The following is a 26,616-nucleotide window of genomic DNA, read 5'->3' on the forward strand; positions in this document are numbered from 1 at the left end:
TCTGGTGGTTACTCTAGCGGCTAATTGATTGTCTTGTATCATGGGTTTGATTATGTTTCGCTTCATACTATTGTATTGTGGTTTCCTGGATAGTCCATCTGCCAGGAAATCCCCCCCCCCCAAGGAGGTATCTGAGTGTAAATTCAAACCTTTTAAAGTACTGAGCCCATCGTACAAACTGGTAAAGGTTTGCAAATCCCAGGAAGCTTTGCAACTGTTTGCATCTATTATGACACCACCTTATTTTCTCTTTCTTTTTCTTTTCTCTCTCCCTTCTTCTCTACTTCTTTCCTACCTCCTCTCCTTCCCCTTCTTTCTTCCCTTACCTCTCTCCTACTTTTACCCTCTCTCTTCCCCATCCTACTCTCTCTCCTTCTCTTTTTTCTCCCTCCTCTCCTTCTCTTACTCTCCCTTCCACCCACCTTTCCTTATCTCTTTCTTCTTTCCAGGTAGGATTTCTATCGCACAGTCAGTGGAGCGGTGAAGTGGAAGCTCATCAGATGCTTTTTCGCTAAAAACCTCAGCCAAGTCCTATATTCTTTGGGTATGCCCTGGGTTGGCATAGTGTAAGCAGACATGGCTGTTTCTAGGTGCTCTGCCTCCTCAGTTTCTTTGTCTGGATTCTCAGCAAAAGTCACATGCATCTGCGCTCTTAGGGTGCCTTGCTTCCAATTAATTTGGGGGTTCCATTTTTTCAGCCATGCAAGACCCAGAACTAGTGGCCATTCCATGCCAGGCACCACTATAAATATAAGCATTTCCTTGTGGCTTCCGATGCCTATCTGTAGAAGCTCAGTGGCAAATGAAGCTGGCTTCCCCCCTGCTATTGACCCATCTTGTTGGCCAAAGTTATGGGGCTTTTCAGTTTCCTTACATTAATCCTCAACTTCTTACCAGGGTTGGCTGATCAAACAGCGGGTGCACCCCGAGTCCACTAAAGCTGAGATTTTCATCCCCCTGTCCTAGTTGGGGATAAATAGTCTCAGGGGCAAGGTAAGCGGTTTAATTGGTTTGCTTACCAGTGGTTCATCCTCTGGTTCGCTTTCAGATGAGTATGGTTCCTCCTGCTGCGAAGCTGGGGTTTCCTCCTCAAAGAAGGGAGGGGGTGGAAATTCTACCGTCTCCCTGCTCCTCAGGGCCATCTCCTTTCTGTGCTGGCCAGGTTTCATAAGTTTCCCCCCAATGGGCAATCTGGTTTCTTAGCCAGTGCCTGAGAACAGCATTCTGCAGCTCGGTACTCCTCTTTTCCACACTTGAAACAGACTAAGGATTTCAGAGAAGGTGTCGTTTGCGGTTTAAAGATTCTTCTTTCCATTGGGATGGGGATTGAAGTGATTGGGGGGAGGTTGCTGGATAAATGTTTGATATGTACATGTTCATGCCTTTTTGGCTCAGAGCTTGCTTTTTCTTCACTGCTATCTTTTCATGACTAGTAAAAGTATCTTTAATTCCACAAACAATGGAGTTGGGAGTTTTCTTTCTTGGTTATTGATGGAGACACACCTGACATAAACCAATTGTGAAAGAGAAAAGATACAAACATTCAACAGGTCTGAAATAGCCAGTTTTTCTGGTAATTTGGTTAAAAATTCAAGAATCAATTTATTTGAGGATCATCTTATCCACGAGTATAGGTGGATCACTGGATTCAAACCCAATTATTTGGCTCAATGAAAGGAAGGTCTCCTCTGGAGGCAGTTTCTGTTTCCTTTAAGATTTCTATTTCTCTTTTATGGGAAATATAATATTCTGCCCTTTTCATTCAGTATTTCATTCTTCTAGGTGAGGGGTGGGTGCTGCCTTTCTACAAAGGAAAGTGGTGGAGATGAAGCTAGAATATTAAGCAGAAATCAAACAGCTGCCAGAATGTTGGGCAATGTGATATATTTTCCTTTGGGAAGTGGAGTCTTCACTTGGCGTGTTTCATGCAAGTGTTTGTGTACCTCAGAACAGGCAGTTGCTGTGGCTGGTGGAGTGGTAACTGGACTTCTGCTTCTGGTCCTTTTGGGGATAGCTGCCTACCTCTTCTGGAAGAGCAAATATCTCAAGGCCTCTTATGAAGAACTGACTGATCCGGTCACCTCAATTTGCAAGAGCCAGATGTTTGCTCAATCAACCTTGGTTCCTCCTCAAAATGCCAGGTACAAAAGCCCTTTTTCTGCTGGCCATCACCTTCTTTGGGAATCTCCTTCCTCTGCCAGGGACAGGGGATCCAGTCGAGTCTCAAGTGGATCACCTCTGTGGCTCAGGCTTTGGGGAAGGACAATCAACCCTGGGAATACAAGGCCTCTCTGACCACTGGGTTTAGAGACAAGGAGTCCATCACCTTCCAATCCTCTCTATCAAGCAGCCAAAGAAATACACAAAAAATAAAAATAATAGAATGCAGGTATTTAAGACCCCCTGCCAGAAGATTCCAAAAATCAAACCATTATGAATAATGACATGAACAACAGACATTTTCCAGTCATTGAACAATCCCTGACTGCATAATAACAATAAAATAACCATGAAAACTTAAGAGAGATAGTTTCAACAATTTCTTCCTTCTAATTACCAGCTAATTGGAGATAGAAGATGTTCCAGGAAAGATATCAGAGGGAGGAAGAAGAATTGGGTAAACTGGGAGAAAAACTCTAGAATTTGTATCAGCCCTGGGACAGAATTTACACAAATCATATCAAGTTCCCAGCCATTTTTTTCCCAACCTTGGCATTGTTCCACCATAAATAGGATGTGGAAGCATTCTTTGACAACCATGCTTTGTAATTAAAATTTCTAAGCAGACAAAATGTGGATTTTCAGAACATGCTGTCTATTTCTTATAATAAGTTATCTTAGATTAATTAATTTCCCTGTGGTGGTTGAAGAGAAATGAAAGCAATATGTGTCAAGTTTCAGAATCTGGGACAATATGCAAAGTCATTTAGCCATGATTTTGGCAATCTTAATGCTTAAGTGGGTTTCAATCCAAAACACCATCTTCCATAAAAAAAAAAAAATCCTCTCGATTTAACTTTTTTCAAATTAAAATGAAGCCAAAAAGTGAAGAAGGCTTGGCTTTCGATCTGTTACTCTTTCTCCCTTTTATTGGTTTTAAATTTTTCTCTATTTATTTATATTTCCTCCTCCTCCTCCTCCTCCTCCTCCTCTTCCTCCTCCCCTCCTCCTCTCCTCCTCCTCCTTTGCATTTCCATTGGAAGGGAGGTAGTTATTCCCAGGTCTGAGATTGAAGCCCTGCCTTATCCACTCAATTGCCAAGTGTTTTAATCAGTAGCTGTTCTCTAAAAAGACTCAAGGTGTCCCAATCTTGAAATGATGCCCCAAAGAAGTCTTTTTAACCTTTCTATTTTAATTTTAGGCTAATTATTTGGTCTTGTTTTGTCATATGGTGCTTTGATTTTGTTCAGCTTGTTATTATTGACTGTTTATTTTTTAACTGTTGCAGCTACTTTGCAGTCACTGCCTGTCAGTAAGTACAATTATGAGAAGATGTATGTTCTTACATGTAATTCTAGAAAAGAGCCGGGAAGAAACAAGTACGATCTGATTAATGCCAACATCCTTTTAAGTTCCTTTGACTTTTTGTGCGGCGGACTTCAGCTCCAATTTCTTCCATTTCAGTTGGAAGGGTTCCAGATATTTCAACCTTGCCTGTGTTGTTTTCAGAGTAGTTAGATTCCTGATATGGTTTTTGTTTCCTTAATATAACTCAATGCTGTGTTTGCCTTTGGACAGAACAAAGAGTGTTCCTTTCATTGTCCCACCCAAATTTCACCGACAAGGGTGGACCGATATGCTAAGCGGAGAACCAATTCAAGAGGAGAGCGAGCTTTATGTGACCCCAGACTCTGGACCCCGATCCTCTTTCCATTCTTTAGGTAGGTTGGCATTTCTTTCAGTGAGTAGAATGCCAGGAATTGGATTTTGCCCCAAAATCCCAGTTCTGTATTAAGTTCAATGGACATTGCCATTGCGTTGCTATTTAAACAAAGTCCTTTCTGTTTAAACACAATAGTTTCCTGTGAGTCTGCACAAACAAACCCTTCTGCCAGAAACAGAGGAGGAAAATTATTAAAGTTGTTTAGAGTCAGAACCTATTTTGATGGTGCAATCTGGTTCAGGATCACTTCCTGTATTTCCAGTGTCACTCAAAATACTGTATGTGAGCATTTGTCCCAGAGCTGGATTGGCTTCAGACTTGTGTTGAGCCCACAGAAGTTTGCCTTTAGATAAAGTTAAGATTATAATAGCTGATTAGGAAAGACAATGGGTGTGAGTTTTCAACAAATGCCCTGAAACTTTGCATAATTTTATTTATTTATTTAGAAGATTTATATGGCCGCCACCCACTCTCAGTCTACAGCTTAAAAACAATCAAATCCAGTATAAAAGAATAGAAAAAACCAATACCCCTTCCCCTAGCAACAACCAAGGAGCCACTTGTGGGAGAATAATTTTTCATTGGTGGAAACCAGTGGTGGTACCGGAGCCTGCCCGGAGCACCAAGATACCGTTCCGGTACGGTGCTCCAGAGGGCCCACCCACCTGCCTGAGCTCCTCACCAGTCTTTTAAGTCTTTGGCGCTTCCGTGCATGTGCACGGTGCATAAAGCACCTGCGCGCCACTCGCTGAGCAGCTGGAGCATCGCAGAGGTGGTAAGACACATGCATATGCTGTGTGTGTGTGCAATGCGTGCTGCACACATCCATGTAGATGACACTGGACCTGTTTCAACGAGATCCAGAACCCACCACTGATGGAAACATTACCTTATCACTCCTGACACTTTGGCTGTTGAGATTTTAAAAGGTTCTGTAGCTTCACTTCATTGTCTTCCTCCTGGCTTGATCAAAGGAGCCAATGGAATGTTCCTTAGTGGCATGGGGCATCGCTGGCTTTGCAGCCCTCCTCCCCTCTGCTTCATTGGAGCAGACACACTCATGGTGCGGAAGACACCACAGAAAGAAATTTGAAACATGGTCCTGCTCACTTCAGAGGGTGCCTCTGTCCTGATGAAACCACCAAGTGCAACGTTTAAGGTGATGTCTTAATCAAGAGACTGAAGGAGAGAGTTTAACTGTCTCATTGTTCCCAAGATTTGTTATGACTTTCCAGGTACTGCTGTGCAATTTTAAAGTGATCCTGGTCATCCAAAATGCACTTTTAAATAATGGAAAGGGTTCAATAAAACATTTAAACAGTTGGAATTCTATGTGATAACACAGAAAATTATTGTGTGTATACGATGTAAGTGCTTTTAATTAATGATTAGGGGTCCATTGAGTTGAATTGAGTTGACTATCTTCTACAGATTTATAAACTAATTCCACTGAACCACGTTACATTTAAGAAGAATTATGAAGTAATATTCAGCTTCTGACTTGAAAACTCGATCACTCTCAGTTGCAAAATTATTATAACACAATTGATTGAAATCAGAGGTGGGGTTCAGCAAGGTTCTGACCAGTTCTGGAGAACCAGTAGTGGAAATTTTGAGTGGTTCAGAGAACTGGTAAATATCACCTCTGACTGGCCCTGCCCCCATCTATTCTCTGCCTCCTGAGTCCCAGCTGATCTGGAGGGAATGGGGAGTTTGCAGTATCCTTCCCCTTGCCACGCCCACCAAGCCACACTCAAAGAATTAGTAGTATTTTTTTTGAATCCCATCACTGATTGAAATGTGTGGATGGTCCACAGTACATAAGGTAAGAAACAACCAAATTTTAAATAAGTTTTGCCCACTTCATGTTTTGAACTCAGTGAGGCTGGCTCTTTCCTTTCTGTCCTCAAGCTGGAGCGTACCTTGTAGGGACCATAAATCCAGAACTCTACCGCTTTCCAGAAGACAAGAGTGAGACGGACTTTCCAGAAGGAAAACATTGGTCGGCTTTGGTTCTCCGTGGAATATGAGAAAGAGTCAGAAAGGCTCCTGGTGTCCTTGATTAAAGCCCGAAAGCTGCAGCCTCCTTCTGGTTCCTGCAACCCTTGGTGAAGATCTACCTGCTCCCTGACGAGAGGCGTTACTTGCAATCTAAAACAACACAAAAATCTCAATCCTCAGTTTGATGAGAATTTTGTGTTCCAGGTAAGCATCGCTGAAGATGAGCTTGATTACCCCTATTGTGGGGTCTGAGCTTGGTTGTTTTTCTTGCAAGCATTGCATATCCCAATTAGGTAAAGTCACCAGTGCACAAGAGGAAGGGGATGGGGTTTGTGGAGGGGAGGAAGAGAAATCTGGGGTTCTTGGTGCTTCTGAACAGGATTGTTTCTTCTGGACATTTATGAAAACAATCCATCATCATATTGAGCACAGTGGTGGCACAGTGGTCAGAGTGGAGTACTGCAGGGTCCTTCTGCTGATCACCGGCTGCCAGCAGTTTGGCAGATCGAATCTCACCAGGCTCAAGGTTGACTCAGCCTTCCATCCTTCTGAGGTGGGTGAAATGAGCACTCGCATGGTGGTGGGGCGATATGCTGATTTTGTAAACTGCATAGAGAGGGCTATAAAGCACTTTAAAGCAGTGTATAAGTCTAAGTGCTATTGGGATTGCTATCAGTGCTAGAAGGGAATAGGGTTTCCGAGAAGGACAGTGGGGTTCTTGGTTCTCTCTAGACTGGATTGTTTTCTTCTGGACATTTCATTACCCAACTGGGTAACATCATCAGTGCTAGAAGGAGTTAGTTTCCAGGAGGAGGAGGAGTAGTTCTGTGGGGTCCTTGACCTTGGTGCTCTCTGAGCATGGTGGTTTGCTTGCAGATGTCTCATTAACCAACCAGACAGCATCATCAGTGCTAGAAGGGAGTGGGTTTGCTCTTTATGTATATATAAGTGGCTTGCCCTGTCAGTATTGGTAGAAGTGTTGTTTTCTTCTTGGTAATTCTTTGATTGGAATTCAGGTTCAGGTTTTCAGCCAGCCAGTCACACCAGCCCCCAAATAATCCCCAGACCTTATCTCTCCCAAATGTTGAGCTAGGAATGACCAACTGTGGTAGCTTGAAAGATTATTCTCATTTGAAGGCAGACCATTGAATTGTTGGATCCAAAGATCCTTATCCTTCATGAAACTTTTGAAAAAGTCTCCCATGGAAAAACTGACCAGTATGGAGCTTTATGTATGCTCAGAATTAAAATGAAGAAGGTTCTGCTGTATCCTGACTATTCCAGATTATCTTAGTCTTCCTTATGTTCAGAGCTGTGGTAAGATTCATTCCAACTAATTCTCCTTCTGTGCTTCTTCCTCTCTAGATTTCGAGCACTGTTATATTTCAGAGGACACTGAAGTTCTGTGTCTATCATGTTGACAAGCAGAAGAAGCTCATTCTCCTGGGCCAAGTGGTCTTCCCACTGAAAAATGAAACTTTGGCTGAAGACGGGAAGGTTGTTGTCTGGAGGGATTTGGAACCAGATAATCTGGAGGTAAGGAATGAATGGAATATTAAGTTCATGAGATGAATAACCACATGGTTTGTTTTGGGTTGTTGATGGTTTTAGGACAAGTTTGTAAACAATGAATTTGACAGATCCTGACATACGTTCTATGTTGGCTACAATTCACAGATTATTTAGCTTCCTCTGTTATCGTTTTTAATTTAATGCAATCTGTGAAATTGCCCATTTGTGTATGAGAAACTTTATTTTATAGTTTGGGGAGCTGTGGGGGTCACGAGAATAGAGCAGTCCTTGAGGCTGTTTTCTTTTGATTGGTTGGGACCTTTGAAGGCAGGTCTTGCTTTCTGAGCTATGGTAAGTCCATGTTGGGAGATACAAGCATCAAGCATGTCCTGTCTCAAAATGGTGAGGATTTATTTATTTTATTTGCTTGTTTGTCAAACATGTACAAGATAACAAGTAGAGGTATGAACATAAACATGAACAAAGGAAGTAAATACAGATAAATGGGGACAGTAGGGCAAGAATAGTAGGCACACTCGTGCACTTATGCACGCTCCCTTTATGGACCATTTAGGAATGGGGTGAGAAGGTCCACAGTAGCAGTTTGAGATTGAAGCTGTGAGGGTTGGAGGTTGTGCAGTTGGAGTCGGGTAGAGCATTCCAGGCATTGACCACTCTCTTGCTGAAGTTGTATTTTCTGCAATTGAGTTTGAAGTGGTTTACCTGAGTTTGTATTGATTGTTTGCACGTGTATTATTGTGGTTGAAGCTGAAGAAGGTCATTGACAGGCAAGATGTTGTAGCAGACAATTTGTGTACTATGCTTAGATTGGACCGCAGGCGGTGCAATTCCAGATTGTCCAAGCCCCAAATTCAAGCCTGGTGACATAAGGAATTCTATTGTGAGTAGAGGAGTAGAGTACTCTTCTTGTGAAATACCCTTGGACTTGCTCAATTGTATTAATGTACGACATACAGTGTGTATTCTAGGCGGTTCCACCACAAATGCGCGAACGACAAAAGCGCGCCTGACTAAACCGCGGTGACACAACCACGCCGACGAATGAGCGCTGAAGCGCACCGACAACCGCCGCCGACAGAAGCGCGCTGTAACATAACCCTAAACCTAACCCTAAACCTAACCCTAAACCTAACCCTAAACCTAACCCTAACCTAACCTAAACCTAACCTAAACCTAACCCTAAACCTAACCCTAAACCTAACCCTAAACCTAACCCTAAACCTAACCCTAAACCTAACCCTAAACCTTACCTTAACTTAAATCGCACTTCTGTCGGCGCGCTGTTGTCGGCGCGCTGTTGTTGGCGCGCTTTTGACATCGCGGTTTTAGCGCCACGGTTTTGTCGTCGCGCTTTTGACGTTCGCGCTTTTGTCGGGTCACGATTCTAGGCGGATGAACTGAATTGGCCTGGCAAAGGTTTTGTATGGCGTAGTCTAGCAATACAATGTTATTGGAAAAGAAGTTTCACAAAATTAGGTTAAAAACTTAATGCCTTTTGGGCAATGCTGTTACAGTGAGCTCTGGGGCTTAGATCATTTGTGATGAGTACTCCTAGGTCTTTGACTAAGTGAGGGTCGTCTATGAGATTGTTTCTTTTTTTAAACAGATTAACAGAGTTGGAAGGGACCTTCTAGGTTACCTAATCCAACACACAAACACCTGCTCAAACAGATGGCAGTCCAATCTCTTCTTGAAAGTCTCAAGTGATGGAGCTGCCACAGCTTCCAAAGGATGTTCTACTGATTGATTGTTCTCACTGTCAGAAAGTTCCTCCTTATTTCTAGGTTGAAACTCTCCTTGCTCAGTTTCCATCCATTATTCCTTGTCTGGGCTTCAAGTGCTTTGGAAAATAGCTTGACCCCTTCTTCTCTGTGGCAGCCATTCAAGTATTGAAAGACTGCTATCATGTCTCCCCAGGTCCTTCTCTTCACTAGACTAGCCATGCCCAGTTCCTGTAACTGTTCTTCACATGTTTTAGTCTCCAGTCCCCTAACCATCCTGGTTGCTCTTCTCTGCACTTTTTCTAGAGTCTCAACATCTTTTTTATAGTGTGGTGATCAAAACTGAATGCAGTACTCTAGATGTGGTCTTACTAGGGCTTTTCAGAGTGGTATTATTACCTCCCTTCATCTTGATTGTATCCCTCTGTTAATGCAATTTAGGATTGTGTTGACTTTTTTTGGCTGCCGCCACACTCTGCTGGTTCATATTTATCTGGTTATCCACTCAGACTCCAAAATCCTCCTCACAGTCACTGCTATTAAGCCTGGTTTCACCAGTCTATATGCTGCACCTTTGGCTTTTCTTACCTAACTGTAGGACTTCACTTTTCTCTACATGAATTTCATTTTGTTAGATAGGACCCAGTGTTCAAGTCCTGTCAAGATCCTCCTGGATTTTGGCCTATCTTCTAAGGTGTTAGCTATTCCTGTCAGCTTAGTATCACCTGCAAATTTGGTAAGTTCCCCTTTTAATTCTCTCATTTCCACTCAACTTGTATTTGCTGTTCGATTTTTATTGCCAATGTGTAGGACAGAGCATTATTAGTTAAAAATTGGAGTTTGCAATTGCATGACCATTCTGACACATAAACAAGGTCACTTGTAGGGCAGCAGCATTGTAAGTGGTGACTAAATAAATTTACATCATCAGTGAAGAGGATGCTGCTGCTTTTTTTTAAATAAGTTTTTCTTATTTTAATTTCAAAACAAACACAACACATACAATCTTCCTTTCCTTACATACTATATAAAGTGTATCAGTTGGTTACAAAAGACTTTCGTGAATCTCTTCCACAGTCAATCAAGCATAATTCATATTAACTCAAGTATTTTAACTCAGATATTTATACATGTTACCATCATCATACCTCCATTTTCATTTGACTATAATTGTTTAAACGTCCTTCATCATAAAATATACCAAGATTTAATACATAACACACACTGGCATTTCATTTACTATTTCTAAAATCCTCCAATGACACTAAATCCTTATATCCTATTCTAGCTAAACATCCATAATGTTTAAAACAAAGTTTTCTATCCTTCTTTCTAAATCATTGTTTACATTTACATCTCATTTCCTTATATTGTATCCATACATATGCATATGCATATACAATTGAATTGAATTGAATTTTATTATTGTATGCCGCCCTTCTCCGGGAGGGACTCAGGGCGGCGAACAACTCAAAAGGGGAAAAGGGGAATATAGAACAGAATACAAGTAATTAAAGTAGCCAAGAATCACACACCATACATGTCGAGAGGGGAGGGGAACTCATCAACCCCAGGCCTGCCGGCAAAGCCAGGTTTTTTTTTTTAATTAAATGTTTTTTAATTTTAGTTTAAACGGGTACAGCATCTTTCTTAATATATCAATCAATTACAGATAAGTTTTGGTACATCTCCTCCACAGTCAACCAACATAACTCATATTACTCAAGCATTATTAATATACCATTTTCATTTAACTGTAATTATTATTTAGAAATATTGGTAGGAGTAATAATCTTAAACAATACCTACCCACACCGATGGGAAGGGAGAACAATCAAAAAAAAAAGAGAGAGAGAAAAAAGGACAAATAGAATAAAAATTAAAATAAAGATAGTAGATAATACAAAAAAAGACAAAAAACGACAATCAGGAAACAAAACAAAACACAGGTGTCTATTATGAAAGAAAAAGAAGTATATCAACTGTTAACAACATGTTGTTGGTGCTTCTCTTCCGTGAATTCATATTAATTCAAATATCTTAACTCGAATATTTACCATATCAGCATCATTATACCTCCAGTTTTAATTATTATGGTTATTTAAACATCCTTCATCCTTAGCTATGCTAAAGAATAATCCATAACACATGCTGGCAATTCATTTACCTTATTTGTAAAATCCTCTATTATCATCAAATCCCATATCCTATTTTAGCTAAACATCCATAATATTCAGTATATCATATATCATAACATTTTCCCAGTATTGATTAGCATTTAATTGTATGCATTTTATTTAGTTTTTTAATAGTGATAATTATTGTAGTTAATACTCTTTATGTATAATCTAAGGTGTTTTCTCATATCCAATTGTTAGTTATCATTCAACTCCACATTATATACATTACTATCAATATCAATTATTATTCAGCAATATCTGTTACAAGAAAAAGCATTAGGTTTAACTAGTTTTCAATTGTATTCATCAATCTATCAGCCAGTTCCAAATTATATATATTGCTATCCATATCAGTCATTATTCAGCTATATCTATTACAATTGAAGTAATCCGATTAGCTAATTTTAGGTTGTATTCTCCCATCTGTCAGCCTGTGTCCCTCCAACAACGAGATTTCCTCAGTCCAATAGCCATCGTTGGATAAATTACCAACTGTTTCCATAAGTAAATCCAAACAAAAATATTTCGCACCTTTGGATTCTGAATGTCGGTGATGAAATAATAATGTTGTCCTAGGCTTATAAAATTTCCCAAATTAACTTAATTCTCAAGGGTGGATTTTCCATTCATCCTGCACTCTGTCTCTTTAAATGAGTCGTCTTTATAGCTCCCCCACTCCTCTCTTCCTCTGAGATAGACCAGACACCATTTCTCACATTTTCCATTTGTGTTTCAGGAACATTTAAGCATTCACGATCTCAGTTTTAACTTCATATTTTAGAATCAGTTGATCCAGTTTTCTTTCCAGTTTTGGTAAGAATCAAAGAGTCCTCTACCACACAGAGAAAAGAGCCTGAAATGAAATCTTTAGAGGTATTTGGGGACGCCATGATGTGTTTGTAGTTAAAAATTAGAAGCTCTCTTTTTTTTCCCCACAGGCTTCGAAGCACTTTTTTTTAGTCTCTTACAGGCTGTCAATCTATCTAGTTGTAAACAGAACTAGGTAGTAAAGTAATAAAAATGTCGAATCGTGACGGGCTAATTAGTAGGAGATAAGTTTTACGATCCACTTAGGGAAGATTCAGAGGGGGTAGGATGTCGCGGAGTTTCTTGAAGCATTTAAGAAGTAAAGTAACCACCAGTCATAAATCCATTAGAAAAGCCAATTCGCCGCTAAATCTTCCTGTTCTTTGGTTTCAGTTAGCTTAATTTTTTAAACACGAACAGTCTCTCTTGGATAATAAAATCAGCTTACCAGATGACATCACTTCTTCCATTCTTAGGGGCAACCTGCAGTTTCAGTTAGCACGCAGCTAATCCAAAAGGAATGGCACGAGGAGTTAATACCCCCCCCAGAGATTTGCGGATATCTCTGGGGGTCCTGGGTCTCTCCCCACCTTCACTGTCGTCTACGGGACAGCTAGAGTTCAAGAATCCGTCCAAAAATCCTTCGGTATAGAGGAATTTCAGGAAGTAGCCTGAAACTCCATCTTCTCACCTGCTAAGCCCCGCCTTCTTCCCACCGGCAAAGCCAGGTTTTGACGGCTTTTCGGAAGGCCCTGGAGAGAGGTGAGGGTCCGAATCCCTGCGGGGAGTTCGTTCCAGAGGGCCGGAGCTGCCCACAGAGAATGCCCTCCCCCGGGTAGTAGCCAGGTGGCATTGGCTGGTAGACGGAACCCGGAGGAGGCCAACCTTGTGTGATCTAATGGGTCTTGGGAGGTAATTGGCAGCAGGCGGTCTCTCAAGTACCCAGATCCAATACCATGAAGGGCTTTATAAGTTACGACTAGCACTTTGAAGCATAGCCGGAGACTAATCGGTACCAGTGCAGTTCGCGGAGGAAAGGTGTAACGTGGGTGTACCGAGGTGCACCCACAATCGCTCGCGGGCGGCTGCATTCTGGACGAGTTGAGTCTCCAAATACTCTTCAAGGGCTGCCCCATGTAGAGCGCATTGCAGTATCCCAGTCTTGAGTCACGAGGGCATGAGTGACTGTTGCGAGTGCCTTCCGGTTCAGGTAGGGACGCAACTGGTGCACCAGGCAAACCTGGGCAAATGCCCCCCCTTGTCACAGCCGACAAAATGGTGTTCTAAGGGTCAGCTGTGGGTCCAGGAGGACTCCCAAGTTGCGAGCCCCTGTCTGAGGGGTGTAAATTTTCACCCCCCAGCCTGAGTGATGGAATATTGACCAAATTCTTGGGAGGGAAACACAACAGCCACTCGGTCTTGTCTGGATTGAGCACAAGCTTGTTAACCCCCATCCAGACCCTGACAGCCTCCAGGCACTGGCACATCATGTCAACTGCTTCACTGAGTTGGCACGGGGCAGACAGATACAACTGTGTATCGTCCGCGTATTGATGGTATTTTATCCCGTGCCGTCGAATGATCTCACCCAGTGGCTTCATGTAGAATTAAACAGGAGGGGGATAGGACCGAACCCTGAGGAACCCCATATTTCAGGGGCCTAGGGGTCGACCTCTCCCCCCCAACCAACACCGACTGCGACCTGTCCGAGAGGTATGAGGAGAACCACCAAAAAACGGTGCCTCCCACCCCCACCTCTCGCAACCGTCACAGAAGGATACCATGGTCGATGGTATCGAAGGGCCGCTGAGAGGTCGAGAAGCACTAGGATGAGGAAATGACCTCCATCCCTGGCTCTCCAGAGATCATCGGTCAGTGCGACCAAAGCGGTTTCCGTGCTGTAGCCAGGCCTGAATCCAGACTGAAAGGGAGTCTAGATAATCGGCTTCATCCAAGGACCGCCGGAGTTGAGAGGCCACCACTTTCTCGACAACCTTCCCAATGAAGGGGAGGTTGGAGACTGGACGGTAGTTGTTCAAACTGGCTGGGTCCAGCGATGGCTTCTTCAGGAGGGTCTCACCACCGCTTCCTTCAATGCCGGTGGGAAGAAGCCCTCCCAAAGAGAGCATTCACCATCGCCTGGATCCAGCCCCGCGTCACCTCCCTGCTGTTCGCGACCAGCCAGGAGGGGCACAGGTCCAGTAGACATGTGGCAGCACTCACCGGCTCCCATGGCCTTGTCCACTTCATCAGAGCAACAGGTTGAAAGTCAGTCCAGAGATGTCGTTCAAGACCTTCCTCCGGTACCTTGGCTGGCTCTGCGCAATTGGAGTCCAGGTCCATCCGAAGCCGAGCAACTTTGTCCGCGAGGAACTGGACATATTCCTCTGCTCTATGCATATGTTATTATCACTATCCCTCCTTTATTTGACTATATCCTGCATCATATCATTTTTGCCCCTAGTAATCAAGACTTAACTGAATCTAACTTAATTCTTTTATTATTATTATTATTATTATATTATTATTTATATTATTATTATACAATTGTATCACAGGCGCCAGTTGTTTCACCAGATTGGCATTGGCATTGGCTATTTGAGAGACCGCCTTCTGCCAATTACCTCCCTGCGTCCCATAAGATCGCATAGAGTTGGCCTCCTCCGTATTCCATCCGCCAGTCAGTGCCGACTGGCGACTACTCGAGGGAGAGCCTTCTCTGTTGCGGCTCCGACACTATGGAACAATCTCCCCGTGGAGATTCGTACCCTCACCACCGTCCAGGCCTTCCGTACAGCCCTCAAGAACTGGCTAACCCGTCAGGCCTGGGGATAATCTATTTCGCCCCTCCCGAATGCTGAGTGAATGTTGAGTTTTATTGTCTAATTACTTTGTGCACATTTCTTTTTTTGTATTGTCCCTACACTCCCCTTCCTTTTTTGATTGTAAGCCGCCCTGAGTCCCCTCAGGGAAAAAGGGCGGCCTATAAATAAACTATAAATAAACTACAAACAAACAAACTAGTCGGTGCCCCACCCAGGGGCCTAGGACGTCGTAACGTATTTTCTTAATATGCGTGCAGATCCAAGCAGTGCGGCTTTTGCATTTGACTGATGGTGATTTTGTCAATTTTAACTGTTTTTAAATGTAATTCCAGTGCTTTTGGAATAGCACCCAGTGTGCCAATTACCACTGGAATTACCACTGCTGGTTTGTGCCATAGTCGTTGAATTTCGATTTTTAAGTCCTGGTATCTTGTGATTTTTTCATGTTCCTTCTCGGCGACCCTGCTATCACCTGGTATTGCGATGTCTATGATTGTGACCTTATTTTTCTCAACCAGTGTGAGTCTGGTGTATTATGCGCCAGTATTTTGTCGGTTTGTATACGGAAATCCCACAAGATCTTGACCATCTGATTTTCTGTGACTTTTTCAGCTGATGTTCCCACCAGTTTGTTGCTGTTTTAATATTATAATTTTTGCACAAATTCCAATGGATCATTTGTGCTACTGAATTGTGCCGCAATTTATAATCAGTCTGCGCGATTTTTTTACAGCAGCTGAGTATGTGATCAACAGTTTCATCAGCTTCTTTGCAAAGTCTGCATTTGGCATCATCAGAGGATTTTTCGATTTTGGCCTTAATGGCATTTGTGCAGATAGCTTGTTCTTGCGCAGCCAGGATTAGTGACTCTGTTTCTTTCTTTAATGAACCTGTTGTTAACCATAACCAGTTTGTTCACTGTCCACTTTATCTTTATTTTTTCCAGAAATTGGCCATGCAGTGCTTTGTTCTGCCAACTCTCCATTCTTGATTTTATCAAATCTTTTCTGTATTCTTGTTTCGTCTGTTGGGCCTTCAGTAGATTTTTGTTCTTTACTTCGATTAATAGATGTTCTTGACTTTCTTTTAAATAATCAGCCAGTGCATGTTTTTCTTCTTCAACTGTTTGCTTCACTTGTAATAATCCTCTGCCACCTGATTTTCGGGGCAGGTACAGTCTATCAGTATCACCACGTGGATGTAAACTGTAGTGCATTGTCATTAGTTTCCTGGTTTTTTCGGTCCAAAGGTCCAAATCAGCTTGTGTCCAGTTAACTATACCAGCTGTGTACCTTATAACTGGTATTGCCCAGGTATTTATGGCCTTGATTGTATTTCCACCATTCAATTTAGATTTCAAAATTTTCCTAACTCTGTTGGTGTACTCTCGCCTGACAATAGTTTTTACTTCTCCATGCTTGATGTTATCCAACTGCAGAATGCCTAAGTATTGTAGGCTTCATTTTCTTTGCATTTAATTAATTGGCCATTGGGCATTGTCAATTCCCTCACATGCAGTGATTTTGCCCCTTTTTATGGATACAGTGGCGCAATTTTCCATGCCAAACTGCATTGAAATATCGGTGCTGAATACTCGAACTGTGTTTGTCAATGATTGGATTTCTATTTCTGACTTTCCATAGAGTTTCAAATCATCCATATATAGTAAATGCGAAAAATTTTCAGCTTCTTTGGCTGTTTGGTAGCCTAATTTCATTTTTTAAAGATTACTGATAGTGGGATCATTGCGATGATGAAGAGAAGAGGTGAAAGTGAATCACCCTGGAAAATTCCTCGCTTGATATTAACCATTCCGTAGATCTCATTCCCTACTGCCAACTCAGTTCTCCATTGTTTCATCGCCTTTTCAGTAAAGGATGTAATATTTTTGCTAATGCCAGTTGTTTCTAAGCATTTTATGATCCAACTATGTGGCAATGAGTCAAATGCCTTTTTGTAATCAATCCAGACCATATCAAGTTCATTTTTCTGTTCTTACAATTTTCTAATATCATTTTATCAATTAGGAGCTGATCTTTTGTGCCCCTGCTCCTTCTTTTGTTGCCTTTTTGCTCTACTTGGCAAGATGTTGTTTGTTTCCAATAATCCATCATGTTATCTGCAATAATGCCTGTGAGTAATTTGAAGGTTGTTGGCAAGCATGTTATTGGTCTGTAGTTTCAGGTGTTGTTCCTTTAGTTGTATCTTTCTGAATCAAGTATGTTTTTCCAGTTGTCAACCATTCATCAATTTGGCCCTTTTGTAAAATTTCATTCAGTTGCCTGGCCATATTGCATGTAAACTGGTCAGATATTTGAGCCAGAAACCATGTAATTGGTCCTTTCCAAGTGATGTCCAATTCTTTACCTTTTTTACTCGATTTTTGACCATCTCAGTTGTTATTTCTAATACTTGCATTTGTTTGTTGCCAATGCTTTTCTCAAGGCAAGTATCCACTTTGCTTCTTTATTGTAGTCCTTCTGCATTTTCCCACAATTCTTTCCAGAATTCAACTGTGGCCTGCTTTTCTGGTTTTTCACTTTTGGTGTCACCATTCACATTAAGACTTTGATAAAAACGCCGGTGGTCTGATCGAAATTGCTGATTTTGTTTATATTGGATGATAAGTGCTCATATCTTTCAATTTTCTAGCTGTTGCTGTTATCCACTGTTTTACAATCTCTACAGCTTCATTGATGTTTCTTGTATCCAATCTATATCTTCTGATTAGCCAATCTATGGTTTTGTTGTTTTTAAGCCGTTGCTCATGCATGTTCTTTAAGTTACTAGCATCTGCCCCTAATTTTTTGACTTTTTGTTCTAATCGGATTTTCCACTTTGGCTTTGATGTTTTTTCTGTTGTGTGACTAGGTACTTTGATTTAATGCCTAGTTCATTAGTGACTATTACAGCTGCGCTGTACATTAACTGGTTTGTTTCCAAGATGGATCCCGATTCAATTGTTGAAAACACTGCATTAACCATTTTCATGATAGGGGCCAAAATTTTCTTAGGCACAGTTTTTAGTGATGGTAAACATTGCCTTTCCTCATTAAGCAGAAAATGCTCCATGATCTTATCCTTAAATTCTTTTTCTTTTTGAGTTAGCTCATCAGTTGGTTCAGTGATAACTGGTTCTAGTGATGGTGGTATTATTTCCTCCCTGAGAGCTTCTTCTGGGAGTTCTACTATAATGTCTTTAGTTGTGTGTTGAATATCAGTTATTTCCGCTTGTGATATTGTTTTTTTGGTTTGCAATTGCCTGAATTTCCTCAAGTTCAACTTCACTAAATACTTTATTCCGTATAATAAATCGCCTTTGATCTGCTAGTCGTTGTTCACTAACATTTGAATTTGGATATTGTTCTTTCCATAATTCATACATTCGCTTTAAATAACCTCTTTTTTCTGGCTCTGAGTTGTAGTAACAGGCCATTATGGCACGGTTTTCATCTGCACTATATTTTTGTCGTTTTGTTGGCTGGTCCACTTGTAGCCCACTTGTCGACAGATGTCCAGGGACCCCAACATCCGCCACGGCCCTTGTTAACCCGCGCGACGACCGATGCGGTATAAAATTTTTATTCATTTCTTTCACCATATTGTATGGGTTGGCGGGATATTTTATGGGGCCAGTTGCCAACCTGACCCTAACCCTCCTCCTTTTTCATCCGGGCTTGGGACTGGCAACGGCGGAGTTGTTGTTGTTGTTGTTGTTGTTGTTGTTGTTATTATTATTATTATTATTATTATTATTATCCTTTATATATAATCCAAAAGGGTTTCTAATCTTCCTTTCATGGGTGCCATTCAATATTCATATCCAGTTATTACTTATCATAACACTACACATTGTATACATTATTATCATTATCAATTATTTATTTAACTATATCTATTATCACCAAATTTCACTAAGTTTAGCTAGTTTTAAATTATACTCTTCCATCTATCAACCAGTATCGTTCCAACAACAAACCGTGTCATCAAGGTGGCGCAGTGGTTAATGCAGCACTGCAGGCTACTGCTAGATCAGCAGGTCAGCGTTCAAATCTCACCGGCTCAGGGTTGACTCAGCCTTCCATCCTTCCGAGGTGGGTAAAATGAGGACCCAGATTGTTGGGGGCAATATGCTGACTCTCTGTAAACCGCTCTTAGGAGAGGCCCCTGAAAGGCTATGAAGCGTATATAAGTCTACTGCTATTGCTATTGCTATCTCTTTTGCCATTTGTGGCATCAGTCCTCTGATCATCTCCTTAATCAGCTTTGTATGGACTCCTCTTAGCAACTCTTGCTTATAAGATCTCTCATATAATTTCGATGCCCTTCTTCTGTTTCCTTAATCTGCTTATCTTTGATTGTCGGTGGTGTTATCAAAACTATTGCTAATAAGGTTTGTCTCTTGAGTCCATAAATTCTTTTATTTTCCCTCTTCTGTATCTTCCCATCTGGGGTAAGTTTCCCCTCCATTTAATTCCTCTTTCAGTATTTCACTCTTTCCATTTTCAGAAACAACCAATCACCATAAGTATCAGCAATTATAATTTCTTTATATTCATTTCCTCTTCGATTTTTTGGATTTTAACCGCCACATTTATTATTTATTTATTTATTTATTATTTATTTATTTATTATTTATTTATTTATTTATTTATTAATTAAATCTATATGCCGCCCAATCCCGAAGGACTCCAGGCAGCTTACAAAAAAGAGAAAAAAAAGACACACAACGAACACATAACGAAAGAAACGGTTTAAAATAGCAACACCTCATACATTCATTCTAATCGGGGTTGGACCTCAACAATGAGGTCAACAGTCCCAGGCCTACTGGAACAGCCAAGTTTTTACAGCTTTCTTGAAGGCCATGAGAGTGGGTATGGTCCGGATCTCTGGGGGTAGCTGATTCCAAAGAGGCTCGACAAGCTCCGGCTTCCTCCTGCTGCTGTTGCTGCTGCTGCTGCCGTTGTCCCATTTCCTCTTGTTGCTGGCCGCCGCCGAAATCACATGGGGAGCCGAGGCCACGGCGGCCGGAGAAGGCCCCGTGGCAGCGTTGCCCAAAGAAGCAGAGGTGGAAGAAAGCCATGCACGGAATTCAGTGCATGCTGCCAAGCCGGCAATGCCTCGCTCAGCTCCTTCCAGCCGTCGCCTCCCTCACGGAGCGGGGGGGCCTCTCTGCGTGGCAGAGCAAGGAGGAAGCTTCATTCCCCTTCATTCCAGGTTGCTTGCATGCTGCTGCTCCCGCCGTGGGCTGCAAAGATTCTGCCCTTACCTATCTCAAGTTGGCGCCGGTCACGTGACAGATTTGATGAGCATCTTCAACTTTTTCCGTTGTATTTTACTCTTAGATGCACTAAGTAATCCAACGTCTTCTCTATCCTCTTAGTTGTATTTGATAATTTCTGTATTTCTGAGAATATCTTTTGCAGATTTAAAACATCTTTCTGATGCTGAAATTGCACCATGATTTCCAGCTGACAAACTGCTACCCTATCTTAGAAGGTTTTAGTAGAATTAAGCATCACAATAACATTCACCCCTCTCTGGCCAAGAATCTACTTCAAAGGAACAATCTGTGTGCCTTTCTTCTTCTTCTTATCACTCTATAAAACAAGCTGTGAGTCTTTGAAGTGCCAAGCCAGGATAATGAGTGAAAAAAGTGTTTCGTTTCCAATACACAAACAGCCTAGCTTTCGAGTAGCAACACTATAATGTTAGAATGTTACCACTTCTTTGTTTCTTTTTTGTATCTCTTTGTATTTCAAGTTTTAAAAAAAGGTCCAATTCTTAATGAGTTAGAAAAAAAACACCCACAGTAATGAAAGAGGAAAGTTTTAGTCCATATATTACGAAGAATAGTCAAAGAAAAAAAATAGAAAAAGGAAACTTAATCCGTTCGTTTTAAAAGGCTTGCATAAATTCCATCCGTAAAGATAGCATTTAAAAAGTAACTGTTCAAAACCAGTCCAAATTTAATTCCGCCGCTTATTTCTTCTGTTCTCCAATTTAAATTAGTTTTATTTTATTTTTGTAGGGAGTCACTTTTAAAACAGCAAAAATTCATCACCAGCTGAAAACAATTTCTCTTTCTGTATCCTTCCATTTTGGAGCCGCCCAGACCTCATCAGCTATTTGGCTGGATTTTTTGTCACCGGCTTGAAGAGCTTCTCTTGGATCAATCAGAGACTTTGCGATGTCCCTGTGATCAGCAAGATGTATTCTTCCTGTTTGCCATCTCTACAGGATGGTTTAGGTCTGTTTAGACCATCAGAGACAAAAGTGTTGACTGCGATCTCAGAGCATTGAGATTGCACGCCCTGTCATCACGACTTTGGCTCCTCCCCATCATGACGTTGCTGCTTTTAATATGATTGCATAGGTAGTTGATGTACAGCAGAAAGAGTGTGGGTCCTAAAACGCTGCCTTGGGGGACACCACTGTTAACAGGTGCTGGATTTGATTGGGCCCTCCCTATTTTGACTATTTGTTGCCTGTTTAACAGGAACTTTGCTATCAACTTGTGTCAGGATTTGGAGATTCCATAAGAACTTAGTTTCAACAATAGTTTGTCGTGCACCGCTGAATCAAAGGCTGTGCAGAAGTCTATGTATGTTGTATCTATTGCTTTACCCTGGTCAAGATGTGTGGGCCAAATGTTTCTGCAGTATACGAGTTGCAGATTACATGACCATTTTTTCCTGAAACCAGCTACTTGTTAGAATTATGTGGGAATACGAATAAGGGATCTAATTAAGTTTTGAAACCTAAAACCAGATACTTCTCACTTGCATTCAAACTAAAGCTTGATGTGTTCTTTATGAAACCCCGGCTTAGCATTATGTATGACTATAATCAACATCAGATTGGATGAGCCAAGAAAATCTTACTGATCTTATTTGCCTTCTTCCATCTTTTCAATTAAAGAGAAGAAATTTGTTGAGGAAAGGAATCAGATGTTGCTGAAGTAGGAGAACCTTTCCCATTTCAAGTTGAGTAGTGTTCTCCTTCTTCCCCACAATGCTGACCATCCACCAATATCTGGGGTGGATGAAGGAGAAGGAGAATTAATTACAGACTCATTAGCTATGCCATTTCTAGTTCAGCCATCCCACTAATTGAAGTGAATAACAATGTTATAGATTTCTGACCCATGTCTTCTCCTTCAAGCCACCTTCTGAACATGGCGACTTGCAGTTCTCCCTCAGCTACAATGACTACCTGGCCCGGCTTACAGTGGTGGTTCTGAGAGCACGAGGTTTAAAGCTCCAGAATGAGAGAAACAGCACTGGTCAGTATGGGGGGAGGGAAGCTCTACAACTATTTTGCTTTGTTTCTTTTCTTCATCTAAATCTAATTTGTAAGAATAATGAGGGTCTTCTGTATTTTGGATGATAAACTGTAATCACCAACTGGAAAATTGACCACACTGGCACCTTCATTCTTCAACTGTGAGAGGAAAGCAGGAAACTTTAAATTAAATTAAATCAAATGTTTGAATATATGTATATTCCACATCTCAGTTGGGTCTAAATTGCTACCCTCTCTGGATTACCAAACTCCAGAAAACCACATGGCAGGATTGAGATATGTTTCTTCTTTCTCTTTGCTTTCATCCACTGGCCATCCAGAATTTTACAGCAGCCTACATTAGACTAAGTAATTCTTCTGTGTACAGAACATTAGCCCAAAATTCCTGTTTCAAAAACTGTTTATTCTCAATATCAAACAATTTTATCCCCATTGGGGACTCAATGTTGAATGTCCTCTAAATAGTTTTAGAGATTTCAATATTTGCTTAATATTCTATCTGTATTTGACATCTCACAATATTACATTGCAGTATTTAACATTTGCTATTTATCAATTGGTGTATAAACTTATGCTACAATACTCCAGTCTATTAAAAATTGGACAAATGGTGATTTATGAGGGCACTAATAATCCTCCAATTTTACATACCCCTAATCCTCTTTCCCATGGCACCCCAAGTAGGGAATGTATTGAGGCATTATAAAGAAAGGGCTACTGATTGTGGTCAAAAAAAAGTCAAACTGACAAATGCAGGAGTGCAATCAAAACTCTTTTTATGTGTATTGCATGTATGATGCAGATAAGAGAGTCGGGGCATTAATCACATCATAGTGGTAACCAACTTGATTTTGACACTTACAGTGCTAATTTCCCCTGCCTACCTAAATGCTTATGCTGTGAACAAACTATCTCAACTACAGGTGACCTCCCTGCCTCAGAACCCCTTTCCAAGACCTTCTGAAAGCTTCTCCAAGGTCAGATAGCTGGTGTTTTGTGAGTCAACAAATCACTGCTTTCTGGTGCCATGATTTTTGGGTCTTGGCTTTCCCTTGCAGTCATAAAAGGATCTCTAGGAGGTTTGACACATTTATTTAGCTTAGCAAAATAAAACAAATATTAACCATTTCAGTTCCAGAGACCTTTCTACCATGTTCTTATAGGTTTTGGAGGCTAAACAGAAAAAAAAGAATGAAAATGAATGAAATGTATATTCCTACCCCACTATATAGCTGGGGTGGGAATAGATCGCACTCACAATGTCTGACTGAATTTAAATCATATAAAATAGCATTGGAAGGAACTATGCATTTTGGCTTTCTGATAAGGCATCAAAAGATGATAAACTCAAACAATTCAACTTTAGAGTCAGCTGCCAGACTTTTCTATTAGATGTTTGAGCAGCATGCATTGAATATTGACCAAACTCTGTTTTAAATATACCCATATCTACTTTACAACAAGATCAAATTTCTCATTATCCATGCTTATGTTCCAGATAATTTGGAGTATTGTTGCAGGTGCAATCCATAAAATTAAAGTGAAATTATATTTTGTATGACATTCTTCCAAAGTGCCATTCTGGATGTTGTGCTTGAGTATCATTTTCTTCTCCATGTTTCCAACCTCATCCTTTTGTTCTAGGGGTGTGTGTCAGAGTGTCACTAATGAACCACAACCAGCTCATCAAAAGCAAAAGGACCACAGTAATCATTGGATCCTCCAATCCATTATACAATGAAACTTTTAGCTTCAAGGTGGATCAGCTGCAGCTGGACGCAACCAGTCTGAGCTTGTCTGTTATCCCAGGGGATGGTAAGCAGCCCACGATGCTACTCTCAGGGGTCTTGGAGATCCTCGTTAAGTTTCCACCATGATCTTTGTTTAATCCTCATGATTTTTGTGGCTTTGTTTAGAGACCTCCTCCCTGGGCTGTGTGATTGTGGGGCCCTTCATGTACACCCGGGGAAAGGAACTCGAACATTGGAATGAGATGATCAGTAAACCCAAGGAGCTGGTGAAAAGATGGCACGCTCTGTCACTTAGCAGCTGAAAACTCTCACAAGAGAGCTTCTGTCTCCGCAGTGGCTCCATTCTGATTCAGTTCATCACAGAAGTTCTGAGTCCCAGGGATCAAAGACAAGGGACAACCTTTCTCAAAGAGGCTGGATCACATGCTAGTAGATTATCTCAGATGACCTACTGAATGAAAACAAGAAGCCTGTTTGATCCTTAAACAGAGAAACATCTGCTGGACACCTTGCTACTTTTATCATAACTGATATTTGATGGCCTTTACACCAAAGCTCTGTAAATTAGTAGTATAATACACCCCTAAGTATAATTCATAGCTGAAATCAAGGGGTTTAAGATTACTTATGTAAGGGCAGTTTTATTTTAAACCCCAGAAAAATTACAGTGTACTTGCCGACAAATTACAGACAACCTTTCAAAGAACTATTCTAAAATAATACTGCAGCATTCCTGTTGAAAACATAACTATTGAACCAAATGAAATAAATACTCTTAGTTCATTTTAGTCATGTGTTTATTTAGTCCTAACTCAGAGCAGTGGCTCAGTGTGGTTATGATAGTGAGGACGCTGGGCTTGTTGGCTGGAAAACTGGCAGTCCTGGTTGGAGATCTGAGCTGCACGCAACAAGGTGAGCTCCCTTTCCTTGCTCAGCTCCTGCCAAGCTAGCAGTTTAAAAGCATTGAAATGCAAGTAGATAAATAGGTATCACTTGACTAGAAAAGGTAATAGCACTCTGTGATGTCATGCTGGCAACATGACCTCGGAAATGTCCTCGGACAGTGCTGTGGCTCAATGGCCTTGAAACAGAGATGAGCATTGCCCCCTAGACTCAGCAATAGCTAATTGAGTAAAATCTTCCCCTCTCCCATGGAAATTTGCTGTCTAAAATATTCTACAACTTATTATTGTTCTTCTTGGGAACAGACTTGTAAGATCTCATATAGGAGTTCAGTGATTATCAATAAAGAATTGAATCACCATGCAGAGTCAGAAAGAAATAAGGGTCGGCTAGCTATTTTAGTGAGCATAAATATTCTAGCTATCTCCATGATGAAGAATGATTGCAGGAATTGGGTTTGTCTAGTTTATGGAAAAAAATAGCAGGGATGATATCAGTCGAAAAGGGGGGTCAACCTCTTCTCCAAAGCACCTCAAGACTGAACAAAAAGCAATGGATGGAAACTAGTCAAAGAGAGAATCAACCTAGAAATAAGGATAATTTTCCTGACAGTGAGGACAACTAATCAGTGGAACAATTTGCCTTCAGAGTTGTGGGTGCTCCATCACTGGAGGTTTTGAAGAAGAGATTGGACATTTGTTTTCTAAAATGGTAGAGTTTCCTGCTTGAGAAGGGGTTGGATTAGAAGACTTTTAAGGCCCCTTCCAACTCTCTTATTCTGAAATTTCCATGGACTTCCCTGCTTACTATCGACCATAGAAGTGGGTATTCAGATTTCCATAATGGAGTTCTCAGAAAATTTGATTCTGCCATTAAAAGAGAGTTTAATCTTTTAGTCCTTTCAATAAGGGAGGGACAATTGAACTCCAAGAGCTATTTCTCTCTTCTTAGCAACAATTCACAAATTATTTGCCTCCAATTTGGCAGAAAACTGGCAGATAAGCATAATCTGATCTATGGGATGACGACTGTAATGTCTGCATTATTGGAACTGTTTCCTGTTGTGTGAAGACTTTTTCCATTCTCATGCTGACTGACAGTTTGGCAAAATTCTGTGTTGATAAGGGAAGTCTTTTAGCTACTACATGATTCTTGAAGAATCAAATTATAAACCTCTACACCAGGGGTGTCCAAACTTGGCAACTTTAAGACTGGTGCCTTCAACTTGCAGAATTCCCTGGCTGGTTCTCAAAAAAAAAAAGAACCTCACATTTTAAATGTGAGATTCAGTTCAATCTTGGTAATTCTACTTTGATCCTTTTGCTATGGTAACGAATAGCACGTCCATTATTTAAGAAACTTGGGGGGGGGAGTATCAAATTATTTCAGAAACTCCTCTGAGAGTCAACCTGTGATCTTTTGTAGCTATTAATTTATTCATTAGCTCGACAGCTCTTGAGCAAAGGAAAAGGATAATCAGGAAATTAATTGAAACAGGAAAGTTTTTTTGTTTTGCCAGAACAGGATACAGTATTAATGAGACCGATGCTCATTTGCAAAAACACAGGATTTTACTTTTTGCTGCATAATTATGATTAAAGGAGTTCTGGTAAAGCACCAACATGCCCTCCACTGGGTGACTAATAAAGACTTTGCACATCATGGTGAACTCCTTTGTCTCATTTTGGCTTAGCTCCTGTCGTG

The 26,616-nt window shown here is 41.0% G+C and overlaps 1 protein-coding gene across 1 annotated transcript in view; it reads left to right on the top strand.

Annotated features, from left to right (window-relative positions):
• Positions 1–25,479, top strand: part of LOC116518281 (synaptotagmin-15-like) — a 31,699-nt gene extending 6,220 nt beyond the window's left edge. The window contains 10 exon segments of the mRNA XM_032231584.1: positions 1,949–2,141; positions 3,739–3,881; positions 5,795–5,877; positions 5,879–5,981; positions 5,984–6,053; positions 6,055–6,088; positions 7,250–7,420; positions 22,118–22,238; positions 23,903–24,073; positions 24,175–25,479. Of these exon segments, the coding sequence (XP_032087475.1) occupies positions 1,949–2,141; positions 3,739–3,881; positions 5,795–5,877; positions 5,879–5,981; positions 5,984–6,053; positions 6,055–6,088; positions 7,250–7,420; positions 22,118–22,238; positions 23,903–24,073; positions 24,175–24,311 (1,226 nt within the window). The 3' untranslated portion in view covers positions 24,312–25,479.
• The last annotated feature ends 1,137 nt before the right edge of the window (positions 25,480–26,616 follow it).

This window comes from Thamnophis elegans, chromosome 15 (genome assembly GCF_009769535.1).
Source record: "Thamnophis elegans isolate rThaEle1 chromosome 15, rThaEle1.pri, whole genome shotgun sequence".
Classification (NCBI taxonomy): Eukaryota; Metazoa; Chordata; class Lepidosauria; order Squamata; family Colubridae; genus Thamnophis; species Thamnophis elegans.